The sequence below is a fragment of the Trichechus manatus genome, unplaced genomic scaffold (genome assembly GCF_000243295.1).
Source record: "Trichechus manatus latirostris isolate Lorelei unplaced genomic scaffold, TriManLat1.0 scaffold00061, whole genome shotgun sequence".
Lineage (NCBI taxonomy): Eukaryota > Metazoa > Chordata > Mammalia > Sirenia > Trichechidae > Trichechus > Trichechus manatus.
In genome coordinates, this window is record NW_004443997.1 from 2,122,793 (window position 1) to 2,144,727 (window position 21,935).

General features: G+C 40.3%; 1 protein-coding gene across 1 annotated transcript in view; it reads left to right on the forward strand.

Annotated features, from left to right (window-relative positions):
- Positions 1–220: 220 nt before the first annotated feature.
- DRG1 (developmentally regulated GTP binding protein 1) overlaps positions 221–21,935 on the forward strand; it is a 26,925-nt gene continuing 5,210 nt past the window's right edge. The window contains exons 1-8 of the mRNA XM_004378967.3: positions 221–358; positions 1,291–1,414; positions 2,220–2,395; positions 10,338–10,407; positions 15,034–15,203; positions 19,601–19,731; positions 20,857–21,024; positions 21,293–21,415. Coding sequence (XP_004379024.1) covers positions 317–358; positions 1,291–1,414; positions 2,220–2,395; positions 10,338–10,407; positions 15,034–15,203; positions 19,601–19,731; positions 20,857–21,024; positions 21,293–21,415 — 1,004 coding nt within the window. The 5' untranslated portion in view covers positions 221–316. The remainder of the gene's footprint in view (positions 359–1,290; positions 1,415–2,219; positions 2,396–10,337; positions 10,408–15,033; positions 15,204–19,600; positions 19,732–20,856; positions 21,025–21,292; positions 21,416–21,935) is intronic.

A 21,935-nucleotide genomic window follows, 5' to 3' on the forward strand; every position in this document is an offset into this window, starting at 1 on the left:
GGGCCGAGTTGCGCGCGACCCTCGGCACGCTCGAAGAGGCCGGGCCAGGGGCGGCCTCTCTGGCCCCAGCTCCCGCGGGCTCTATGACAGCGTGCAGCCTCGCGCGACGGGGCGGGGTCGGCTGAGGGGGAGGAAACCATCCCACGCTCCGCGTCTCGCGGCGAGCCTCGCGCTGGACTCTCGAGAGAATTGGGAAGTACCGCGCCTGCGCGCTGCAGTGGCGTCTGGAGACGGTGGTAAGTCTGCTGGCGTGTGTGTGAGTGGAGACAGTAAGTGTGGTCGCAGTTACCGCTTCTTCCCACCGGGACTTGCCACCATGAGCAGCACCTTAGCCAAGATCGCGGAGATCGAAGCCGAGGTAATAGGCGCAGCTGGCGCTTCACTCCCTGTCCAAGCATCCCTTTTTCGGTGGCCTGGTTCCTACCTGTTTTTTCTTCAGCCATGTCAGGACGGGCCTGTCTCCGACTTCCTTCATTCCGGGTTCTCCATACCGCGACTCCCCTCAGCCCGGGACGGCGTTCCCTGACTCCCTTAGCCCGGGTTGGCGTTCCGCGACTCACTTCTCCCGGGCCCCGGTTCATCGACTCCCGTCAGCCTGGGCCCCGATTCCCTGACTCCCCTAAGCCTGGGCCCCCGTCTCCAAATGAGCCCTTGTTCCGCTCCCGCGAACCTTGGGGCCCTTCGCGTGTTCCCCCTTTAAGTGTTCGTCTCCTGTCCTGACGTTGTTTCTAAGTCTTTTATTCCTCTTTGAGTAGCAGTGAATTCTGTTCCATACTCCAGTCCCGACCAGCTCACATGCTTCAGGATCTCTCTTCCTCATCCCTTGCCCCCTACCTCTGACACCTTCCTCACAGTATTGCTCCCGGGAATAGGATCTGGAGGTAAATAGACATCTATGCGGTAGCAGTTGATTCTTCCTGGATTTTTGGATGATTCTGTTGCCTGAGGGCCCCAGAGCTCTTTACACTATGAAAGGGGAGACTCTTGTATGGGGCATCTGAGGTACAAGCAGTAGAAGAGGAACAGCTGGTGGGTTTTAGTTTAGCCTGTGAAATAACCTTGGTCATGTTTCTTCTCCTTGGGCCTCAGTTGTTTGCTCTGTAATGAGGGGAATGAGCTGGGTGATGGAGAGAATGAATTCCTACTGTGTTTTAAGTCGGAGTAAAATGAGTATCCTGATTTAGAAAAAATATATGTCATTCTCTTATAGCTGGTGGAGCAGTTCATTCTAGCTTGTTTTTGCCCTGTGGAAGCTGCTTGTGATTTATGGCTGTGATTCCTCCCTTACAGATGGCTCGAACTCAGAAGAACAAGGCCACAGCACACCACCTAGGGCTGCTTAAGGCTCGTCTTGCTAAGCTTCGCAGAGAACTCATCACTCCAAAAGGAGGTGGTGGTGGTGGGCCAGGAGAAGGTTTGTGTTTTTCTTCAACTTTTTTTTTTTTGGTGGGTGTAATTTCTGTGAAAATAATACAGGCCTGCAGTTTAAAAAATAATTGAAAAAAATTTTCTTTAATCAAAGTAGATGGTATTTTCTAAGTTCAAATTCTTGAATTTTTTAAAATTTTTTCTTCTGCTGGTTTCAAAGGCAAGTGAATACTGTCTAAGTGAACAACAGTTTTATTTATTTATATCCTGCACTGATCCAAAATAGACTTAAATTGGCTCACAGAAGTATGTGGATATATACCATGCAACAGGATTTAAAAAAAAAAAAGTAAGGAAATAGATGCAAAGAGAAAATGAAGGTAGGAAGAATAAGTTGAAGCCAAGAGAGATAAGGTTAGAACCAAAAGGAATTAAGGTCTGTACATTTCTAGAGAAGGGTCACAAATTTAGCTCTGAACTTGTTTGGGCTACTGTCTAAAAGAGAAAACCACTCTATTATATAATCCCCAGAGTTTGTAAGACCAAAAAGAAACCTGTTTTTTAGATCAATTATTGTATAATATTTGTATACTTTGTATTAGGGGTACTAGAAAGGTATATAACCATTTAAGTGAAAAAGGAATAAAGTTTTTATATCAGACTCTGCATTGAATGTTGTAAATTGCTACATGCAGAATTTTGTGTACTTAAGTTCTACTTTAGAGGTAAACCATAAAAAGTTTGAGAAATAGGGCCTAGAGGGATAGGCAGCCAAAATGTGAAAGGAGTCATATGAGCCTCAGTGCTCCCAGAGATAACACTCTTCCTCTTTTTGATATTTATTGTTTTAGGTTTTGATGTGGCCAAGACAGGTGATGCTCGAATTGGATTCGTGGGGTTTCCATCTGTGGGGAAGTCAACACTGCTCAGTAATCTGGCGGGGGTATATTCTGAGGTCGCAGCCTATGAGTTCACCACTCTGACCACTGTGCCTGGTGTCATCAGATACAAAGGTGCCAAGATCCAGGTGCGTCAGGCCTGCAGGCCAGGGTTGGGATGAAATCCATTCCTTCATTCATTTAAGAAGCATTTATTAGGAGCTCACTGTATACCAGGCCTGATCTTCCATCTACCAAACCCTATCTATCATGAGAGTCGAGTTGATTCCAACTCATAGCTGCCCCACAGGGTTTCCAAGGAGTGGATTCAAGCTGCTGACCTTTCGGTTAGCAGCCATAGTAGCTCTTAACCACTGTGTCACCAGGGCTTCCATGAGAGATAAAACAGTACGTAAATGTGATACAGTGTACTGCCTGTGGAAACACAGAGAAAGAAGACTAATCTTTCCCCAGGGGATGGATGAGGAAGGTTTGGTGAGGTAGTCAAAGAAGGCTTCATGTAGAAAGTAATGTTGGAGGTGGGCCTTGAACTTTGAATAGAATTTCACCAAGTCAGACTACTGTAAAAACTCATGAAAAGGTTCACACACAAAAAGAAACAATCTTTGATGGTTAGAGGGAGGGGAGGGGTGGGGCTGGGAAAACACTAAATAGACAATAGATAAGTGGTAACTTTAGTGAAGGGTAAGACAGTACACAATACTGGGGAAGCCAGCACAACTTGTACAAGGCAAGGTCATGGAAGCTTCATAGACACATCCAAATTCCCTGAGGGACCGAATTACTGGGCTGAGGGCTTTAGGGACTATGGTCTCAGGGAACATCTAGCTCAATTGATATAACATAGTTTATAAAGAAAATGTTCTACCTTCTACTTTGGTGAGTAGCTCTGGGGTCTTAAAAGCCTTTGAGTGGCCATCTAAGATACTCCACTGCTCTTACCCCATCTGGAGCAAGGGAGCATGAAGAAAACTGAAGATACAAGGGAAAGATTAGTCCAGAGGACTAATGGACCACATCTACCACAGCCTCCACCAGACTGAGTCCAGCAGTACAACTAGATGGTGCCCGGCTACCACCACTGTCTACTCTGACAGGGATCACAATAGAGAGTCCGGGACAGAGCTGGAGAAAAATGTAGAACAAAATTCTAACTCACAAAAAATGACCAGACTTACTGGCCTAATAGAGACTGGAGAAACCCTGAGAGTATGGCCCCTGGATACCCTTTTAGCTCAGTAATGAAGTCACTCCGGAGGTTCACCCTTCAGCCAAAGATTAGACAGGCCCATAAAACAAAACGAGACTAAAGGCGCACAGCTGCCCAGGGACAAGGACTAGAAGGCAGGAGGGGACAGGAAAGCTGGTAATAGGGAACCCAAGGTCGAGAAGAGAGAGTGGATGTGTCGTGGGGTTGTTAACCAGTGTCATAAAACGATTTGTGTACTGTTTAATGAGAAACTAGTTGTGTAAACCTTCATCTAATGTACAGTTAAAGAAAAAAGAATTTCACCAGGTCGAGAAGGAAGAAGAAAGCATTTCAGGCAGCAGTAATGGTGAACAGCCTGCTGTGGTTTGAGCTTAGATGTGGGACAGGACGTAGTGGGAGCTGAATCTGGCAAGTTAGGTTGGGGCTTATGAAGGGCTTCTTACGCCTATTAAGGAAATTGGTTTTTATCTTGCGTGTAGCTAGGAACCATCAGAAACTTTTAAAATAGGTAAACATGGTCAGATACTTTTTAGAAGGGGATTCTTGTCTGTAAGGCGAATGAAGTTGTTCTCCTGAGAAATTCTTAGATAATAGATTTAGGGTTCCCAAATGAGGGGTCTCTTTGGGTATGAAAGAAGGTGTATATAAAAATATAATGGAATGTATTTTCTTGTTGGCTACATAACTAAGAAGGCAGGGATCTGAATTCCATGACATTTGAATTTAGGCTAGAGGTTTAATGTCTCAGTAATTATGCCATGACACCTTTAGTGTCTCAGTAACTTTTTATGGCATCCTTAGGCCAAAAGAAATAACCTAATAGTTTTGCCTATTTAATAGGTCCAAACAAGTTGCTCTTGTGGCAACAATTGTTGACTCATGGCATATGTGTACCCGTTGGCTACTGCATAACCTTTCAAACCTTACAGTCAGTTTGGACGCTGCCACATTTGTTTGTTTTTACCAATTTTATTGTGCTTTAGGTGACAGGTTACAGTGCAAGGTAACTTCTCATTCAAAAATTTATAAACATACTGTGTTGTGACATTGGTTGCAATCCCCACAACGTGACAGCATGCTCCCCCTTTCCACTCCAGGTTCCCTGTGTCCGTGTGTCCAGTTCCTGTCCCTTCCTGCCTTCTTGTCTTGCTTTTGGGCAGGAGTTGCCCATTTCGTGTCGTATACTTAATTAAGAAGCATGTTCCTCATGCGTGCAATTTTTTGTTTTATAGGCCTGTCTAATCCGTGGCTGAAAGGTGGACTTCGGGAGTGGTTTCAGTTCTGAGTTAGCAGGGTGTCCGAGGGCCTTAGTCTTGGGGGTTGCTTCAGTCTCTGTCAGACCAGTAAGTCTGTTTTTTGTGAATTTGAATTTTGTTCTACATTTTTCTCCTGCTCTGTCCAGGACCTTCTGTTATGATCCCTGTCAGAGAGGTTGGTGGTGGAAGCTGGGCACCATCTAGTTCTTTTGGGCTCATTTCTTTTTCCACATTGAATTTTATATGGTACTTTGTTTTTACCATAGCAACCACTGAAAAACTGAGTTTTGCCATGATTTGGATGTACTATAATTGAAAGCAATGTAATAGAATCTAATGTTTAAATTGTAAGCTACTTGGAGCCTGGAGCAAGTATCTCTGTGGTTCTTTTGAAAATTTAGAAATATCCCGCGACACCCATGTAAGTTCATTGTGGTGCTCCAGAATTCCTTGAGACACAATTTGGGAATCATGGATTTAGGCTTTTGTTTTTCCCCTTGCCGAGTTGTGAGGTTCATTCATGGTTCTTTTATTATAGAATCTGAAAGAAGGATCCACTGTCCTGGTGGTATCGTAAGTGGCGTTTTTTCCTATTGGTTAGTACTCATACAGAGACTATTCAGACATGCCGCTTTCTGGAACCCCATCACAAAATGTGATATAACAGGAATTAGGAAGCTTGGGCATAGCTGGATCACAGTTCGATTCCAGCTGATTTTCAGAGTCACAGCTTTGGCAGCTCAGAGAATAACATCTTTCCTGATGGCATGCTACTGACATCCCTCTTGGGGTTTCTGAGTATGTAAGAATTAAGAGCTGGTCTCTTTCTTTCTCTTTCCCACAAAATCTCCATTCTTTTCTGTCTCTCCTGACCTTTGAGGGTTTTTTTTCCTTTTCTATTTCCCACCTGCCCCCTCTGCTTCTCTTTTTTCTTCCCTTGTGACTTTCTTGAGAAACCACGTTAACTACATACTAGTGAATGTACTTAACAAGCTTAAGATGACTGCCCGCAGATATTTTAAGAAAGGCTGCATCTTTTATTTGTATGTGTAAATGTACAGAATTAGAACCAATTAATAAGCATTATAAGGAGGGGGATTTCTGCTTAGTGTAAGGAAGGTCTTTGTAACAGTGTTGTTAGCAGCTGTCAGGTCAAGGCAACCCCGTGGAATGAAATGTTCCCTGGGCCTGGATCACCCCCATAATTGGTTGTGGATGGAACTGTTGTGATCCAGAGGGTTTTCACTGGCTGATTTTTGGAAGTAGATTGCCAGGTCTTTTTTGCTCGTCCTTCTAAGTCTGGAAGCTGAAACCTGTTCAGCATCATAGCAACATGCAAGACTAGGTAATGGCTGTTCATGAGGTGCACTGGCTGGGAATTGGTCTCCTTCACGGAAGGTGAGAATTCTACCACTGAAGCACCAGTGCCTAAAAATGGAATGGTACCTCTGGAGGTAATGAATTCCTGTGTCTAGAGGTGTTCAAGTAGTGACTGAACCACCATTTACCAGGAGGGTCGTAAAGAGGACTTACGTATCACATAGGCAAAGACTGGCCTGCAGACTGGTTGCAGTGTTTTGAAAAATTTGAATTTGAATACTCTTAGGCAGTGTCTTAGTATCTAGTGCTGTTATAGCAAAAAAAGGAGCCCTGGTGACGCAGTGGTTAAAGTGCTCGGCTGCTAACCAAAAGGTTGTCTGTTCAAACCCACCAGCCGCTCACAGGAGAAAGATGTGGCAGTCTGCTTCCGTAAAGATTTACAGCTTTGGAAACCCTATGGGGCAGTTCTATTCTGTCCTATAGGGTTGCTAAGAGTTGGAATCAACTTGATGGCAGTGGGTTTGGTTTGCTATAACAGAAATACCACGAGTGGGTGACTTTAACAAATAGAAATTTATTTTCTCACAGTTTAGGAGGCTAGAAGTACAAATTCAGGGTACTGGCTCTAGGGGAAGCCTTTCTCTTTCTGTTGGCTCTGGAGGAAGGTCCTTGTCTTTTCTGAGCTTCTGCTCCTGGGTGATCTTCAGGTGGCTTGGTATCTCTCTTCCCCCATCTCTGCTTGTTTTAATGTCTTGTATCTCAAAAGAGTTTGACTCAAGATACACCCTGTACAAATCCTGTCTTAATAACATAAAAATTTAACCCATTCCCACATGGGATTATAACCACAGGCATAGAGGTTAGGCTTACAACACCTATTGTGTGGGGGATACAATTCAATCCGTAACAGGCAGGGTTGGTGCTTATGTTTTGGGAGTCCCAGAACTCCTTTGGCCCTGTACAGGATTGATTTGCACACTTAAGTTACCTGCTTTAGCCTGTAAAAGCATTTGAGTTTGAAGTAGTTTAACGTCCATTTCTTAAAATCCTACAATTTGTGATTTAAAGAAACATTTTTTTTCTTATGTCCTAGTTGGTTGTAACATAAGATTCAGATATATAAAGTATTGACTATTTTTATTGAATGCAGTATAGTTGCCACGTTTAAATAATTCAACTTAACTTTTAAAATATTTCCCTCTCAAGGAAAGCTAAATTTAAAATTGTTTTTACTTTTGTGGGGGCCTCAGTAAATTTCCACTGTGTTCAACTGCTGTATGCCCTTGCTCCTTTCCCCTCAGTTATAATATTCTTTCTTTTATTTAATGTTAAAGCCATACTCGAGGTTTGGAAATTATAGATTATCCAGATGGATTTTCCTTTTGGGTTTTTGACAGCATCAGTTAGACATAATGTGCAATAAAGCCTTTTGCTGGTGGTATACTTTTTATTTGTTAGCAGAAAGATTTTATAAGAGAGAGCTTGTAGAATCATTGGGAGGGCTGAAGAAACAGACACTAGACTTAATTTCTAGGAACAACTGATGATGAACTTTTTTTTTAAAAACATCTTTATTGAGGTATAATTCACATACAGTAAAGTGCACATATTTAAAGTGTACAGTTTGTTAAGTTTTGACATATATATACACCAGTGAAATCTTCACCACAGTCAAGTTTGTGAACATATACATCAGCACTAAAAATTTCCGCATGCCGCTTCCCTTTTCTTCCTCTCTTCCTCTCCATCACCAAGCAATTATTGATTTGCCTTTGTCACTATAGTTTATGTTTTAAGAGTTTTATATAAATAAAACTATATAAATATATTCTTTTTTTGAAGGGGCTGGCATTCAGCATAATTATTTTGAGATTCATGATAATAAACTTTTAATTCCCCTATGTAGCCCCACCTCATTTTATACTAACTTTCTTTGGAACTAATTTTAGACTTACAGAAAAATGGCAAAAATAGTACAAAGAATTCTCTTATGTCACTCATCCTGCTTCCCCTAATGTTAACATCTTACATAACCACGGAATAATTATCAGGGATAGGAAATTAACGTTGGTGCAGTAATAGTCACTAAACAGCAGACCTTATTCACATTTTTACCAATTTTCACCAATGCCCTTTTTCTGTTCTAAGATTCTATCTAGGATCATCCCATACTATATTCATTTATTTCCTCTTAGTCTCTTGCCACCTGTAAGAGTTCCCCAGTCTTGTCTTTCATGACCTTGACACTTTTTAAGAATATTGATCAGTTATTTTGTAGAATGTCCCTCAATCTGGGTTGTGAGATGTTTTTTCATGATTAGACTGAGGTGTTAGACATTTTTGGAAAGAATACCACAGAAGGGATATGTCCTTCTCAGTGCATCATATGGGGTTCATGATGTTGATATATCTTTTTTTTTTTATATTAAGTTGGTTAAGGTTGTATCTGCAAGCCTTCTTCACTGTAAAGTTATTTTCCCAACTCATTTTAGCATCCATTTGTGGATCTCCTCTGCAACAATTATTTACTCTGATTCTTGCCTAATAGTGATTCTCTTTCTTTCCTACTACATTTATTAATTGGAATTCTGTTAAAAGGAAGAGCTGTCGTTTCTTCCCGACTTATTTATTTATTCAACAACTTGTATCAGTATGGACTCAAGAATATTTATTTTCTGTAGGTCATAATCCATTACTACCATTACTTTATTACTCAGATTGTTCCAGCTTTGGTCCTTAGGAACTGCTTTAGTGTTCTGTGGCTCCTGTATTCTTTACATAAGCCCCTGTCTTTTTGTGAGCACTTCCTTATTTTCTGACACCACAAGATATTCCAGGCTGATGTTATATTTTTCCTGCCCTAGCCTTGCAGTAAATCACTCCTCAAGGAGCCTTGGTTCCTTTTATTGGAGAATGGTGTTTAAAAATCAAGTTCTGGGTGCTGGTTGTGCTTATTACTTCTTACGTAGCCTTTTAAACCACTGTATGTAAAGTTTTCAGATCAAAGAAGGTGTAGTCAACATAAATTATCTTCTTTTTCGAAAGAGTAAAAAAATTAAAAAAAACCCGATGCCCTTGAATCAATTCTGACTCATGTTGACCCCATGTGTGTCAGAGTAGAACTGTGCTCCATATAGTTTTCAATGGCTGATTGTTTTTAGAAGTGATTTCTAGGCCTTTCTTCCAAGATACCTCTGGGTGGACTCAAACCTCTGACCTGTGGTATAGCAGTTGAGCTCTTAACTGTTTGCACCACCCAGTGACTCCTTGAAAGAGTAAAGGTAGCTCAGTTTGCGTCATGGGAGTGATGCTGTTTATTATGTACTGAGGAAAAGGGAAGAACTCTTGAGTAGGGACTTGAATGGAGAAGTTGAACTGTCTAGCACCTTCTGAGTTCTTTTATTCATTTTTATTGAGGCGAAATTGACATAACATAAAATTAACCATTTTAAAGTGAACAATTAGTGGCATTTGGTACGTTCACTGTGTTGTGCAACCATCACCTCAGTCTAGTTGCAAAACATTTTCACCACCCCAGCATGTGCTGTGAGGTTGACTTTGATGTTGTCATCACAGTAACTTCTGTGAAGTTTTACTTTAGTCCATATCCTGGGCAATTGAACAGTCATTCTCAATTGGGGATACACATCAGAGTTACCACTGGAACCTTTTGAAGTACAGCTCAATATATAAGCCTTATTTTGGCCCTTCCAAATCAGAATTTGCAGTTGTGGGGCTCAGATACCTGCTTTTTAAAAGGTTTCCTAGGCAATTCTCATGTGCTCTCCTGGTCAAGAACAGCTGTAGAAATATTTGTGAATTGGGACACTTGCAAAGGTCTCAGTATGTACTAGTGACCTATCTATTATGTGCAGTAAGGAATTTGTATGGAGGCTCAACCTTCTAGAAAGTAGGGGACAACTGAAACAGGTTAATGTAGAAAAATGCATTTGACCAAAAAAATAAAATACAATGAAACCAAATAAAACGGGATATAATCTTAGCTCTGTCATTAACTTACGAGGACTGTGACTTCAGTCAAGTCACTTAACCTCTGAACCTCAGCTAATATTCTTATCACACAGGGCTGTTAGGCATTTTAAACAGGTAAAATACATTAAAAAGATGCTGAGTAAAGGTAATACTCAAATGCTCATTTACAAGGAAGGTTGGGTTTGAATCTCCTAAATTTTGGATACTTGAGGAGAAAGCATTTTATTTGATCTGTTCAGATTTACAACCGATTTTTCCTTTCTTCTCCTTCCCCTGTCCTTAATCTTGCAGCTTTTGGATCTCCCAGGTATCATTGAGGGTGCCAAGGATGGCAAAGGTAGAGGCCGTCAAGTCATTGCAGGTGAGTTGTCCAAGACTATCATGCCAGGAAGTTATCCCTTTACCTGGTATTGTTCCTTTACACAAGGGACTTTAGGCTTGGAAATCATACCACAGTGAAGGGCACAGTTTTACCACTTCTCACTGGAGTAGACTGTCAGAACTTAAAGGGATCTCACAGAGTAATACTGTGGGCCCCGATCTGAGGTGAAACATAAGGACAGGAGAAGTGAAGTGCTTTGGTCAGTTCCCACCTTTAGTGGCAGGTTCAGAAATAGAACTCAGGTCTTCTGACTCCCACCAATACCTTTGCTTATTTTCTTTTTCACAAGTGAAGTGTTATAAAAGGGAAATCATAAATTAATAACAGTCTGCTATACCACTTCCTCTCATCCTTGCTCTCATTCCCTGTGGACAACTCCTTTCAACTTTTTAGCTGTTCCTTCTGTTACTTTCATATTTCTAAATATTATGCTTATATTGCTATTTCATAATTTTTTTAAAAAAATTTTTATTTATTTTGTTGTTGAGAATATACACAGCAAAACATACACCAGTTCAACAGTTTCTACATGTACAGTTCAGTGACATTGATTACATTCTTCAAGTTGTGCAGCCATTCTCTTGCACCCCCTTTTTTGAGTTGTTCCTTCCCCATTGACATGAACTCAGGGTCCCTTAAGGTTCCTATCTATTGAGTTGCTGTTGTCAGTTGATCCCATATGGATAGATCTTGAAAGAGCATAATGCCCAAGGCAGACATTCTTTACTAGTTAAGCTAGACTATTATTTGATTTTAAGAAGACTTCAGGGAATCTGTTTGGTGTAAGGTTTAAAGATTATCTTGGTTGATTTGGTCCCCTGTACCCCGCTCCCCCATAAATTTTGCTGGATATTTGGTGGACCCTTTCAATATGAAACTCATGTCTTTCATTTATGGGAAATTTCCTTGTTTTCTTTGATAATTTCCTTTCTGTTTTCTCAATTCTTTCTTTATGGAATGCCTATTGATAGGATCCTGGACTTCTGAATTGGGTTTATAATTTTTTTTTTTAATTGTGTTCCTTTTGTCTTTTTTTTTTTTTTAATTTTGTTCTTTGTGAGACTTTCTTAACTTTATCTTCTAATCCTGCTATTTTAAAAAAAATTCTGCCATGATACTATTTTTATTCTCTAAGACTTTGCTCCTGTTCTTTGTTCATTTTAGAGCATCTTGTTCTTGCTTCTTGGATGCAGTATCTTAGACTCTTACCTGCTGTATCAAGGACACCTGTGACTTCCCCCTTGTCAAACCTAGTTGTCAGTTCATTATCCACATCTATCTTGAGAAAGTGACACAGTTGATCACTCTCTCCTTGAAATAATTTTCTTTACTTCTTTTCTGGGACATCACTGCTCCTTTCTGGTCTCTTTTGCTTGATCTGCCCCATCTTCAAGATTCTAAACTTTGATTGCCCAGGACCTAGTCTTGGGGGTTCTTTTCTTCTCTGTCTGCACTCACTCTGAGGGTTATAGCATCTAGTTCCATGGCCTTAAATGCCTAGATATACATTCTAATGATTGTGAGACATGTATCAGCACCTTACCGTCTCTTGTGAACTTAAGGCTAACTGCCAATGCATCTCCATGTGGATGTCCAATAAACCAAAAAAACCAAACCTGTTTCCATCGAGTTGATTCCAACTCATAGAGACCCTATAGGACAGAGTAGAACTGCCCTATCGAGTTTCCAAGGAGCGCCTGGTGGATTCGAACTGCTGACCTTTTGGTTAGCAGCCATAGCATTTAACCACAACGCCATCAGAGTTTCCGGATGTCCAATAAATACCTCAGATTTAGCATGTCTAAAACTGAACTCTTGATCTGCCATCCCCAACTTGCTCTTCCTTTAGTTTTTCCTATCTCAGTGAAGGACAATTATATCTTTCAAATCTTTTAGGTCAGACACCTTTTTCTCTTATTTTCCACATCCAGTACATTAACATATCCTATTGGCTTTACCTGTGAAATATATCTGAAATCAAGCCACTCTTTTTTTTCTTTTTTTTTTTTTAATAGTGCTTTCAGTGAAAGTTTACAGTCAAGTCAGTTTCTCATACAAAAATTTATACACATGTTGCTACTTGACCCTAGCTGCTCTCCCTATAACATGACAAGTGCACTCCTCCTTTCCACCCGGGATTTCCCGTGTCCATTCAACCAGCTCCTGTCCCTTTTTGCCTTCTCATTTCGCCTCTGGACAGGAGCTGCTCATTTAGTCTCATGTATCTACTTGAGCTAAGAAGCACTGTCTTCATGAGTATCATTTTATGTACCATAGTCCAGTCTAATCTTTGTCTGAAGAGTTGGCTTCAGGAGTGGTTTCATTTCTGGTCTAATGGAGAGTCTGAGGGCCATGTCTTTCAGGGTCCCTCCAGCCTCAGTCAGACCATTAAGTCTGGTCTTTTTATGTGAATTTGAGTTCTACACCCTACTTTTCTCCTGCTCTGTCAGAGACTCTTTGTAATGTTCCCTGTCAGGGTGATCTTTGTTGGTAGCCGGGCACCATCTAGTTCTTCTGGTCTCAGGCTGATGGATTCTCTGGCTTGTGTGGCCCTGTCTGTCTCTTGGGCTGATGTTTTCCTTGTGTTTTTGGTGTTCTTCATTCTACTTTGCTTCAGGTGGGTTGGGACCAATTGATGTATCTTAGATGGCCACTTGCTAGCTTTTAAGACCCCAGATGCCACTCACCTAGGTTGTAATCTTAATGGGAGCAGATGGCCAGGTCTTTTCTTCTGCGGAGCGGCTGGTGAGTTCGAATGCCAACCTTTCAGTTAGCAGCTGAGTGCTTAACCATTGTACCACTAGGACTCCTTTGTGGCCTTGTAGTTTTCTGTAAATATGCAAAGGAACAGTACAACACAGAGAGCACTAGAATAGATATTCTCAACTCCACTTTGGCTGTCGCAAGAAGCCTTTCACAATGAACTTTTTTATTCTGATTTTTGCCTATTGTTCCAGGGTAATACTAACAGTGTCCCTTTTCGTTCTCAAAATTTCCTTATTTGGGTGATAAATTATATAGTAACCCTAATTTTTTTTTATTTTTGTTTGAATTTTTACAAACATGTTTACTTTTTTGGTCAGAAAGAAATAGATGTTAAAACAACTATGAAAAAACTCCCAGAATCTTTGATTAACTGTTGTTCTGTAGAGTCTAATTAAATCCAAACCAGATGGAAAATCTTTGCTACCTTGGGAGAGGCAAAGATTTCTTAGACGGGGCACTAAAATCACTAACCATGAAAGAAACAATTGATAAATTGCATTTTATCAGAATTAAAAATTTTCGCTTTTCAGAAGACACAGTTAAAATGAAAAAGCAAGTCCCATATGGAGAGAAAATATTTGCAATATGTATATCTGACAAAGGACTTTATCTGGGATATATAAAGAACTTTAGTATTTCAGGAATAAGACAACCCAGTGGAAAAAAAAAAAATGGGCAAAGGAGTAAACTCAAAAGAAGGTATATGAATGGCCAGTAAGCACGTGAAAAGATGTTTAACATCATTAGTCATCAAGGAAATGCAAATTAAAACTACAATGAGATACCATTGCACACCCATTAGAATGGCTAAAGTTAAAAAAAAGAATGATAATACCAAAGATTGGTGAGGACGAGGAGCAGTTGAAATTGTTGTACACTGCTGATGGGAGTGTAAAATCATATAAACACTTTGGAAAACAGTTTAATAGTTTCTTATAACCTATGTCTACCATATAACCCAGAAATTCCCCTTCTTTGTATTTCCTTAGGAGAAATGAAAATATATGCCAACAGAAAGACTTATACACGAATGTTCTACTAGCATTAGCCATAATTATCTGAAATTGTAAACAATCCAAATGCCCATCAGCAGGTGAATTGATAAACAAATTGTATATGCATAAAATGGAGTACTACTCAGTAATGAAAGGAATGAATTACTGATACATATACAACATGGATGAACCTCGAAAACATTATGCTAAGTTAAAAGAGACAAAAGACTACATATTGTATGATTGCACTTATATGAAATTCTTAAAATTGCAAACTAGTCTTTGGTGACAGGAGGCAGATCAGTGGTTGGCTGGGAGTGGAGGGAATGACTGACTGCAAAGGGGCACAAGGGACCTTTTGGAGATGACTGAAAGATTCTGCATTTTGATTGCTGTGATGATTACACTGGTGTATACATTTGTATCAAACTATATGCTTAAAATGGATACAATGTTATTATTTTAAATTATATCTCAAGTTGATAAAAATATGCTAACCAGATAATCTTATTTCTTTCTGCTTTAAGTCTTTATACACTATTTTGGAGATAGAGGCAATTGTTTGGTTAGTATTTTTATTCTGATTAGCTTTTCTACTAGTGTATCTAGAAGGTGTGCCAGTTCTACAGCAAGTCTGTAATGCCCTCAAGGCATACACTGTGAATTGACTTCCAGAATAAATATTTTTGTAAGCTTAAGGACTTCATGTGTGCATGTATTTACCAAAAAAATCCTTTGTCTCTTTAATGTAGGGAAAAAACCTTTCAGGCTGTTTGAGTATTTGGGTTAGTTAAGGCTTTTTTGACCTTTGCTTGAGTATAAATTTTTTCCCCCAATTCTTCAGTGGCTCGAACCTGTAACTTGATCCTGATTGTTCTGGATGTCCTGAAACCCTTGGGACATAAGAAGATAATTGAAAACGAGCTGGAAGGCTTTGGCATTCGCTTGAACAGCAAATCCCCCAACATTGGCTTTAAGAAGAAGGACAAGGGAGGCATTAATCTCACGGCCACGGTAAAGGGACTGGGGTGGGGATTAGAAATTAACGGCTTCTTGCTGCAGTAATTGAGCTAGCACAGTGACCTTGCAAAGACTGACAAGGCATCAAGAAAAGGACAGGAGTCAGTTTCAGAGTTACCTTTGTAACTTCATTTCGTCTTTTGGGTTATCCTTTTGGGGTGATGGCGGAATATGGATCACCTTATACTTGCCTAAAGTGGATGGTTGTCAGTGTGATGTTTTCATTCATTTAGTGCGAATTTATAGAGCACCTGCTTTGGGCAAGCTCTGGGGATGTAATGGGGAGTATCTTAGTTACCTAGTGCTGCTATAACAGAAATACCGCCAGTGGATGGCTTTATCAAATAGAAGTTTATTCTGTCACCGTCTAGGAGGCTAGAAGTTCAAATTCAGTATGCCAACTCCAGAGGAATGCATTCTGTCTCTGTCAGCTCTGGTAGATGTTCCTTGTCATCAGTCTTCCTCTGGTCTAGGAGTTTCTCAGTGCAGGGACCCCAGGTCCAAAGGACATGCTCTCTCCCACCTCTTGTTTCTTGATGGTATGAGGTCCCCCCTGTCTATACTGGCTTCTCTCTTTTATATCTCAAGAGAGATTGACTCGACACAACCTAATCTTGTAGATTGAGTCCTGCCTCATAAACATAACTGCCTCTAATCCTGCCTCATTAACATCATAAACCCGTTGCCTTTGAGTCAATTCAGACTCACAGTAACCTGTAGGACAGAGTAGAACTGCCTCATAGGGTTTCCAAGGAGTGGCTGGTGGATTCAACCTATGGACCTTTTGGTTAGCAGCCAAGTTCTTAACCATTGCGCCACCAGGGCTCCGTTGACATCATAGCGGTAGGATTTACAACACAGGAAAATCTCATCAGATGACAAAATGGTGGACAATCACACAGTACTGGTAATTATGGCCTAACCAAGTTCATATACATTTTTTGGAGGACACATTTCAGTCCATAACAGGGAGCAAACAAAGTTAATGAGTAAAATATAGTATATTAGAAGATGATAAATCTAAGGACAAAAATAAAGTAGGGGGTAGGAAAGGAGTGTTGGCATGGGGATTGCAATTTTATGTAGGGTGGTCAGGGAAGATTTCATGAAGGTGTGAACCAAGTGGATATCTTGGGGGAAAGCATTTTATGTAGAGGGAATATCCGAGTGTGAAGGCACTGAGGTAGAGCATATCTTTGTATGTTTGAGGAACAGCAGAGTGAGCAAGTAGAGAGTGTTAAGAGATGAAGAGATCGTATAGGGCTATATATGCTTTTACCTTGAGTTCTGATCCACAGAGTAAAAATGATTTAACTTAGTTTTGTTTGGTTTTTTTATTGTGGTGAAATACATAACAAAGTTTGCTACTTTAACCATTTTTAAGTATGCGATTCAGTGACAGTTACATTTATCATGTTATGATACCATCGCCACTGTCTGTCTCTGAAAGTTTTACAAAATTTCAAACAAACCATCAATATGCAAGTTCAAGCTTAAGCTGAAGAAAATCAAAACTAAGTCCACAAAAGCCAAAATACAACCTTGAGTATTTCCCACCTGAATTTGGAGACCGTCTCAAGAATAGATTTGACGCACTGAACACTAATGACCGAAGACTAGATGAGATGTGGGATGACATTAAGGACATCATTCATGAAGAAAGCAAAAGGTCGCTAAAAAGACAGGAAAGAAAGAAAAGACCAAAATGGATGTCAGAAGAAACTCTGAAACTTGCTCTTGAACATATAGTAGCTAAAGCTAATGGAAGAAACTTTTTGCTCTAGTCGTCAGTGCATAAATTTGAATAATAGTCGTATTAACTGGTCTTCCTTCTTGTCAGGTGCCATCGAGTCCATTCTGACTTGTAGCAACCCTGTTTACAACAGAACAAAACACTACCTGGTCCTGCGCCATCCTGACAATTGTTATGCTTAAGCCCATTGTTGCAGCCACTGTGTCAGTCCATCTCATTGAGGGTCTTCCTCTTTTTCGATGACCCGCTACTTTACCAAGCATAATGTCCTTCTCTGGGAATTGATCCCTCCTGACAACGTGTCCAAAGTATGTGAGACGTAGTCTCCCCATCCTTACTTCCAAGGAGCGTTCTGGTCACACTTCTTCCAAGACAGATTTGTTCGTTCTTTTGGCAGTCCATGGTATACTCAGTATTTTTCGCCATCACCACAATTCAAAAGCATCAATTCTTCTTCAGTCTTCTTTATTAATTGTCCAGCTTTCACATGCAAACGAGGTGATTGAAAACACCATGGCTTGGGGCAGGCTCACTTTAGTCTTCAAGATGATATCGTTGCTTCTTAGTGCTTTAAAGATGGAGAGCAATGCGTCTTTTGATTTCCTGACTGCTGCTTCTGTGAGTGTTGATTGTGGATCTGAGTAAAATGAAATCCTTGACAACTTCAGTCTTTTCTCCGTTTATCATGATGTTGCTTATTGGTCCAGTTGTGAGGATTTTTGTTTTCTTTATGTTGAGGTGTAATCCATACTGAAGGCTGTGGTCTTTGATCTTCATCAGCAAGTCCTTCAAGTCCTCTTCATATTCAGCAAGTCAAGGTTGTGTTACCTGCATATCACAGGTCATTAATGAGTCTTCCTCCAGTCCTGATGCCCTGTTCTTCATGTAGTCCAACTTCATGGATTATTTGCTCAGCATACAGATTGAATAGGTATGGTGAAAGGATACAACCCTGATGCACATGTTTCCTGACTTTAAACCATAAAGTATCCCCTTGTTCTGTTTAAACGACTGCCTCTTGCTCTATGTACAGGTTCCTCATGAGCACAATTAAGTGTTCTGGAATTCCCATTCTTCGCAATGTTATCCATTATTTGTTATGATCCACACAGTGGAATGCCTTTGTATAGTCAGTAAAACACAGTTAAACATCTTTCTGATATTCTCTGCTTTCAGCCAGGATCCATCTGACATCAGCAGTGATATCCCTGGTTCCATGTCCTTTTCTGAATCCGGCTTGAACTTCTGGCAGTTCCCTGTCGATGTACTGATGCAGTTGCTTTTGGATGATCAAAACTTTACTTGCGTTGCAGTTGGATCACCTTTCTTTGGAATAGGCACAGATACGGATCTTTTTCAGTCAGTTGGCCAGGTAGCTGTCTTCCAGATTGTTTGGCATAGACGAGTGAGCACTTCAGTGCTGCATCCGTTTGTTGAAACATCTCAATTGGTCAATTCCTGGAGCCTCGTTTTTTCCTTGTCGGCATTTGGATGTTATCCTATTGCTGACAGTATTATAGTTCAGGATCGATCTTGAAATGTTCTTTTTGACAATGAATGTAGTATTGTTCCTCTTCAGTTTGTCATTCTCGGCATAGTAGACTGTATGATTGTCTAATTCAGAATGGCTAATACCAGTCCATTTTGGCTCACTAATGCCAAGGCTCTTGATCTGCAAGTGTTCCATTTCATTTTTGGCAATTTCCAATTTTCCTAGATTCATACTTTATACATTCCATGTTCCTATTATTAATGGATGTTTGCAGCTGCTGCTTCTGATTTTGAGTTGTACCACATCAGCAAATGAAGGTCTGGAAGGCTTTACTCCACGTCATTAAGGTCGACTCTACTTTGAGGAGAGGCAGCATTTCCCCAGTCATCTTTTGAATGCCTTCCAACCTGAGGGGCTCATCTTCTGGCACTGTAGCAGACAGTGTTCTGCTGCTATTCATAAGGTTTTCACTGACCAGTTATTTTAGAAGTAGGTTGCCAGGTTCTTCTTCCTAGTCTGTCTTAGTTTGAAAGCTCAGCTGAACCTGTCCACCATGGGCGTCCCTGCTGGTATTTGAAATACTGGAGGCATAGCTTCCAGCATCACAGCAGCATATGCAAGCTGGCATCATATGACAAACTGACAGATGAGTTGTGGGATTAGAGGTTGGGAGATGGGAAAAACCAGCAAATAAGATTTCTCTGATCAAGTAGGACTGGAAGGAAAACTGGAAGAGTTTGGAATCCTGGAAATTGAGTAAAGAAAGTGTTTCCGATAGTAGGGAGTGATCAGATCTGTCAAATGCTGCTTCTAGGTCTTATAATTTAGAACTGAGAATTTTCCACATTAAATTTAACATTCTGGAGGGCCAGATGATTTGGCTGGCATACATTTAAGTTATCCTGCCCAATAGATCTTTCTCAGTGTCCTATTACATTTGAAATTTTAGCATCCAAGATTCCTTCTTTTGAGATTAGAAAGCTTTTTAGTTTTTAAGCATTGCATGCTAAAAGGCACTCATTCTCCAGGGTAGTAATCTTCAGAAATGAGTTTGCACATTAGCAAGGATTATCCAGATAATATGAGTATGTACTCTTGGGAGATCTTTTGCTCTCTGACCATTCATTGTCTTCTCGGCCCATTCAGTGCCCTCAGAGTGAGTTGGATGCTGAAACTGTGAAGAGCATTCTGGCTGAATACAAAATTCATAATGCTGATGTGACTCTGCGTAGCGATGCCACAGCTGATGATCTCATTGACGTGGTGGAAGGTAACAGGTACTTATCAGCCTGGTACCTGAGTTTTAGTTTGTAGCTTTGTAATGGAAATAACATTGAATCATTGATTGGACATCGATTTTAACCATAGTTATGCTAATATCTCAAATAATAGTGAGGATTTGGTTTCTTTAGCTGTAAAATGAGGTGCTGGTCTTGATTTCTTACGTTCTTCCTTTCACTGAAATTTGATGATGATCAAGTTTCTCATTTCAGTTACTTGCTGTGAACCAGGCTGTCCCCTAAGGTCTATGTGGTGTGGTGGTTAAAGAGAGTAAATTTTCACACTGTGCTCACAGAAGTAATCCATCTGAGAAACTAGGCTGCCTTACCCAGAACTGAGAGGTGGCCAGGCTTGGTCTGTTCTCACCAATCTATGGGGAAGTAGCTGAGTGTCTGTTCCATGAAACATTACTATTATTAAAACTTTTATGATTTCAACCACTGTCAGAATTATTCCTGGCATTTTGTTATAGTATTTTCTAGTTGCTTTCCTGTGCATTTTTTCCTGTTTGTTGGATAAATTTATTTGTTCATTTGAAAACAAAACAAAAGCCAACACTTTGAGTTAGGCATTTTACATGTGAGGCAACTGAAGCTTCAGAATTTGTCACTTGCCTGATTATTAGGAACCATAGCAGCCATATTGATTGAACACTAGGAATGTCACAGACATTGCTAAATGCTATGTTTAAAAAAAATTTTTTTTTGTCTGAAAAAAATTATCATAAAATATTAGAAATTGTACTTACATTCTTAAAATTCTTAAAACTACTTTGTAGGAAAGTGCCTCTGAGAGAGATTAAGTGATTTCCTGGGACATGTATCTAGAAAGTGACAGAGTTGGGATTAGAATCATTCTCTGTGACTCCGGAGCTTGTCTCTTTCCACTGCAGCATGATGTCTCTCAGGAATTAGCTGCATGGCTGGTACTAGAACCTAAGTTTTATTACTTCTCAACCTGTAGTTCACCTTTTGGACTTTACACCTCATTTTGGTAGAAAGCCTTTTTTGTACGGATCTGCCTTATATGATTAGGTCCTGTTTGAAGAGGTGATGATAATCAGATTGATAGTCTTGTGAGCAGCTCGAGGCTAATGTCCTATTTGTCTTCTTTTCTTGTAGAGTTTATATCCCCTGTATCTATGTGTTAAATAAAATTGATCAGATCTCCATTGAGGAATTGGATATCATCTATAAGGTACCTCACTGTGTACCCATCTCTGCCCACCACCGCTGGAATTTTGATGACCTATTGGAAAAGATCTGGGACTATCTGAAGCTAGTGAGGATGTAAGTCTCAGTGGATAGGGGAATATTGCTGTAGGAATTGAACCAGACTATCCTAAAATAATACCTTCTAGAGCTCATTAACAAAATCTGTCTCTTGGAATTCAAAACAAATTAATTCCTATCGTCTGCTAGGCCATATTGAGGGGCATTCTCTTTCTCAGGTTGGAGGTTATTCTGACCTGATCTTCTCTGGGGTGATGGAAGGTGGGTTTGCATTCAGCACATGAAACGTTCAAGCAGAAGGCAACCTCTATTCCCTCTGTTCCAGTTACACCAAACCCAAAGGCCAGTTACCAGACTACACATCCCCGGTCGTGCTGCCTGACTCCAGGACCACGGTGGAGGATTTCTGCATGAAGATTCATAAAAATCTTATCAAAGAATTTAAATAGTAAGTATCATGGGCGTGTGGTACCTTCTTTTTTAATTTCATTAACTAGGAATTCTTAGGCTAGCATTAGAGAAGTCTGGCAGCTGGGAGGCTGCTGAATTGTTTGCTTGGTTTGAACTCAGCAGTGGCTTCTTAAAGCTATATAGGTTGGAGTAGGAAGAGCTTTAGGAGCCTCTTCAGGTGAGGTGGGCTAATGGTACAGAGGGCCCTGGCTTTCCCTTGCTAATTCATCTTCCCCTTGACAACCACAAGTGTTAATTCCTGCCAGCCTCATACTGGCCTCCACTGAGTACTGAATTGCTCTCTAAAATGCTAGCTTGAAGATGGGCAAAACCTCTTCTTTCTCATACTTTTTACTGCTAATGTAGGCTAAAAAAATTTTTTTTTTTTTTATTATTGTACTTCAGGTGAAGGCTTACAGAACAAATAGTTTCTCATGAAACAGAAGTACACGTTGTTTTATGACATTGGTTAACAACCCCACAACATATCAACCCTCTAACTTCTCAACCTTTTTTTT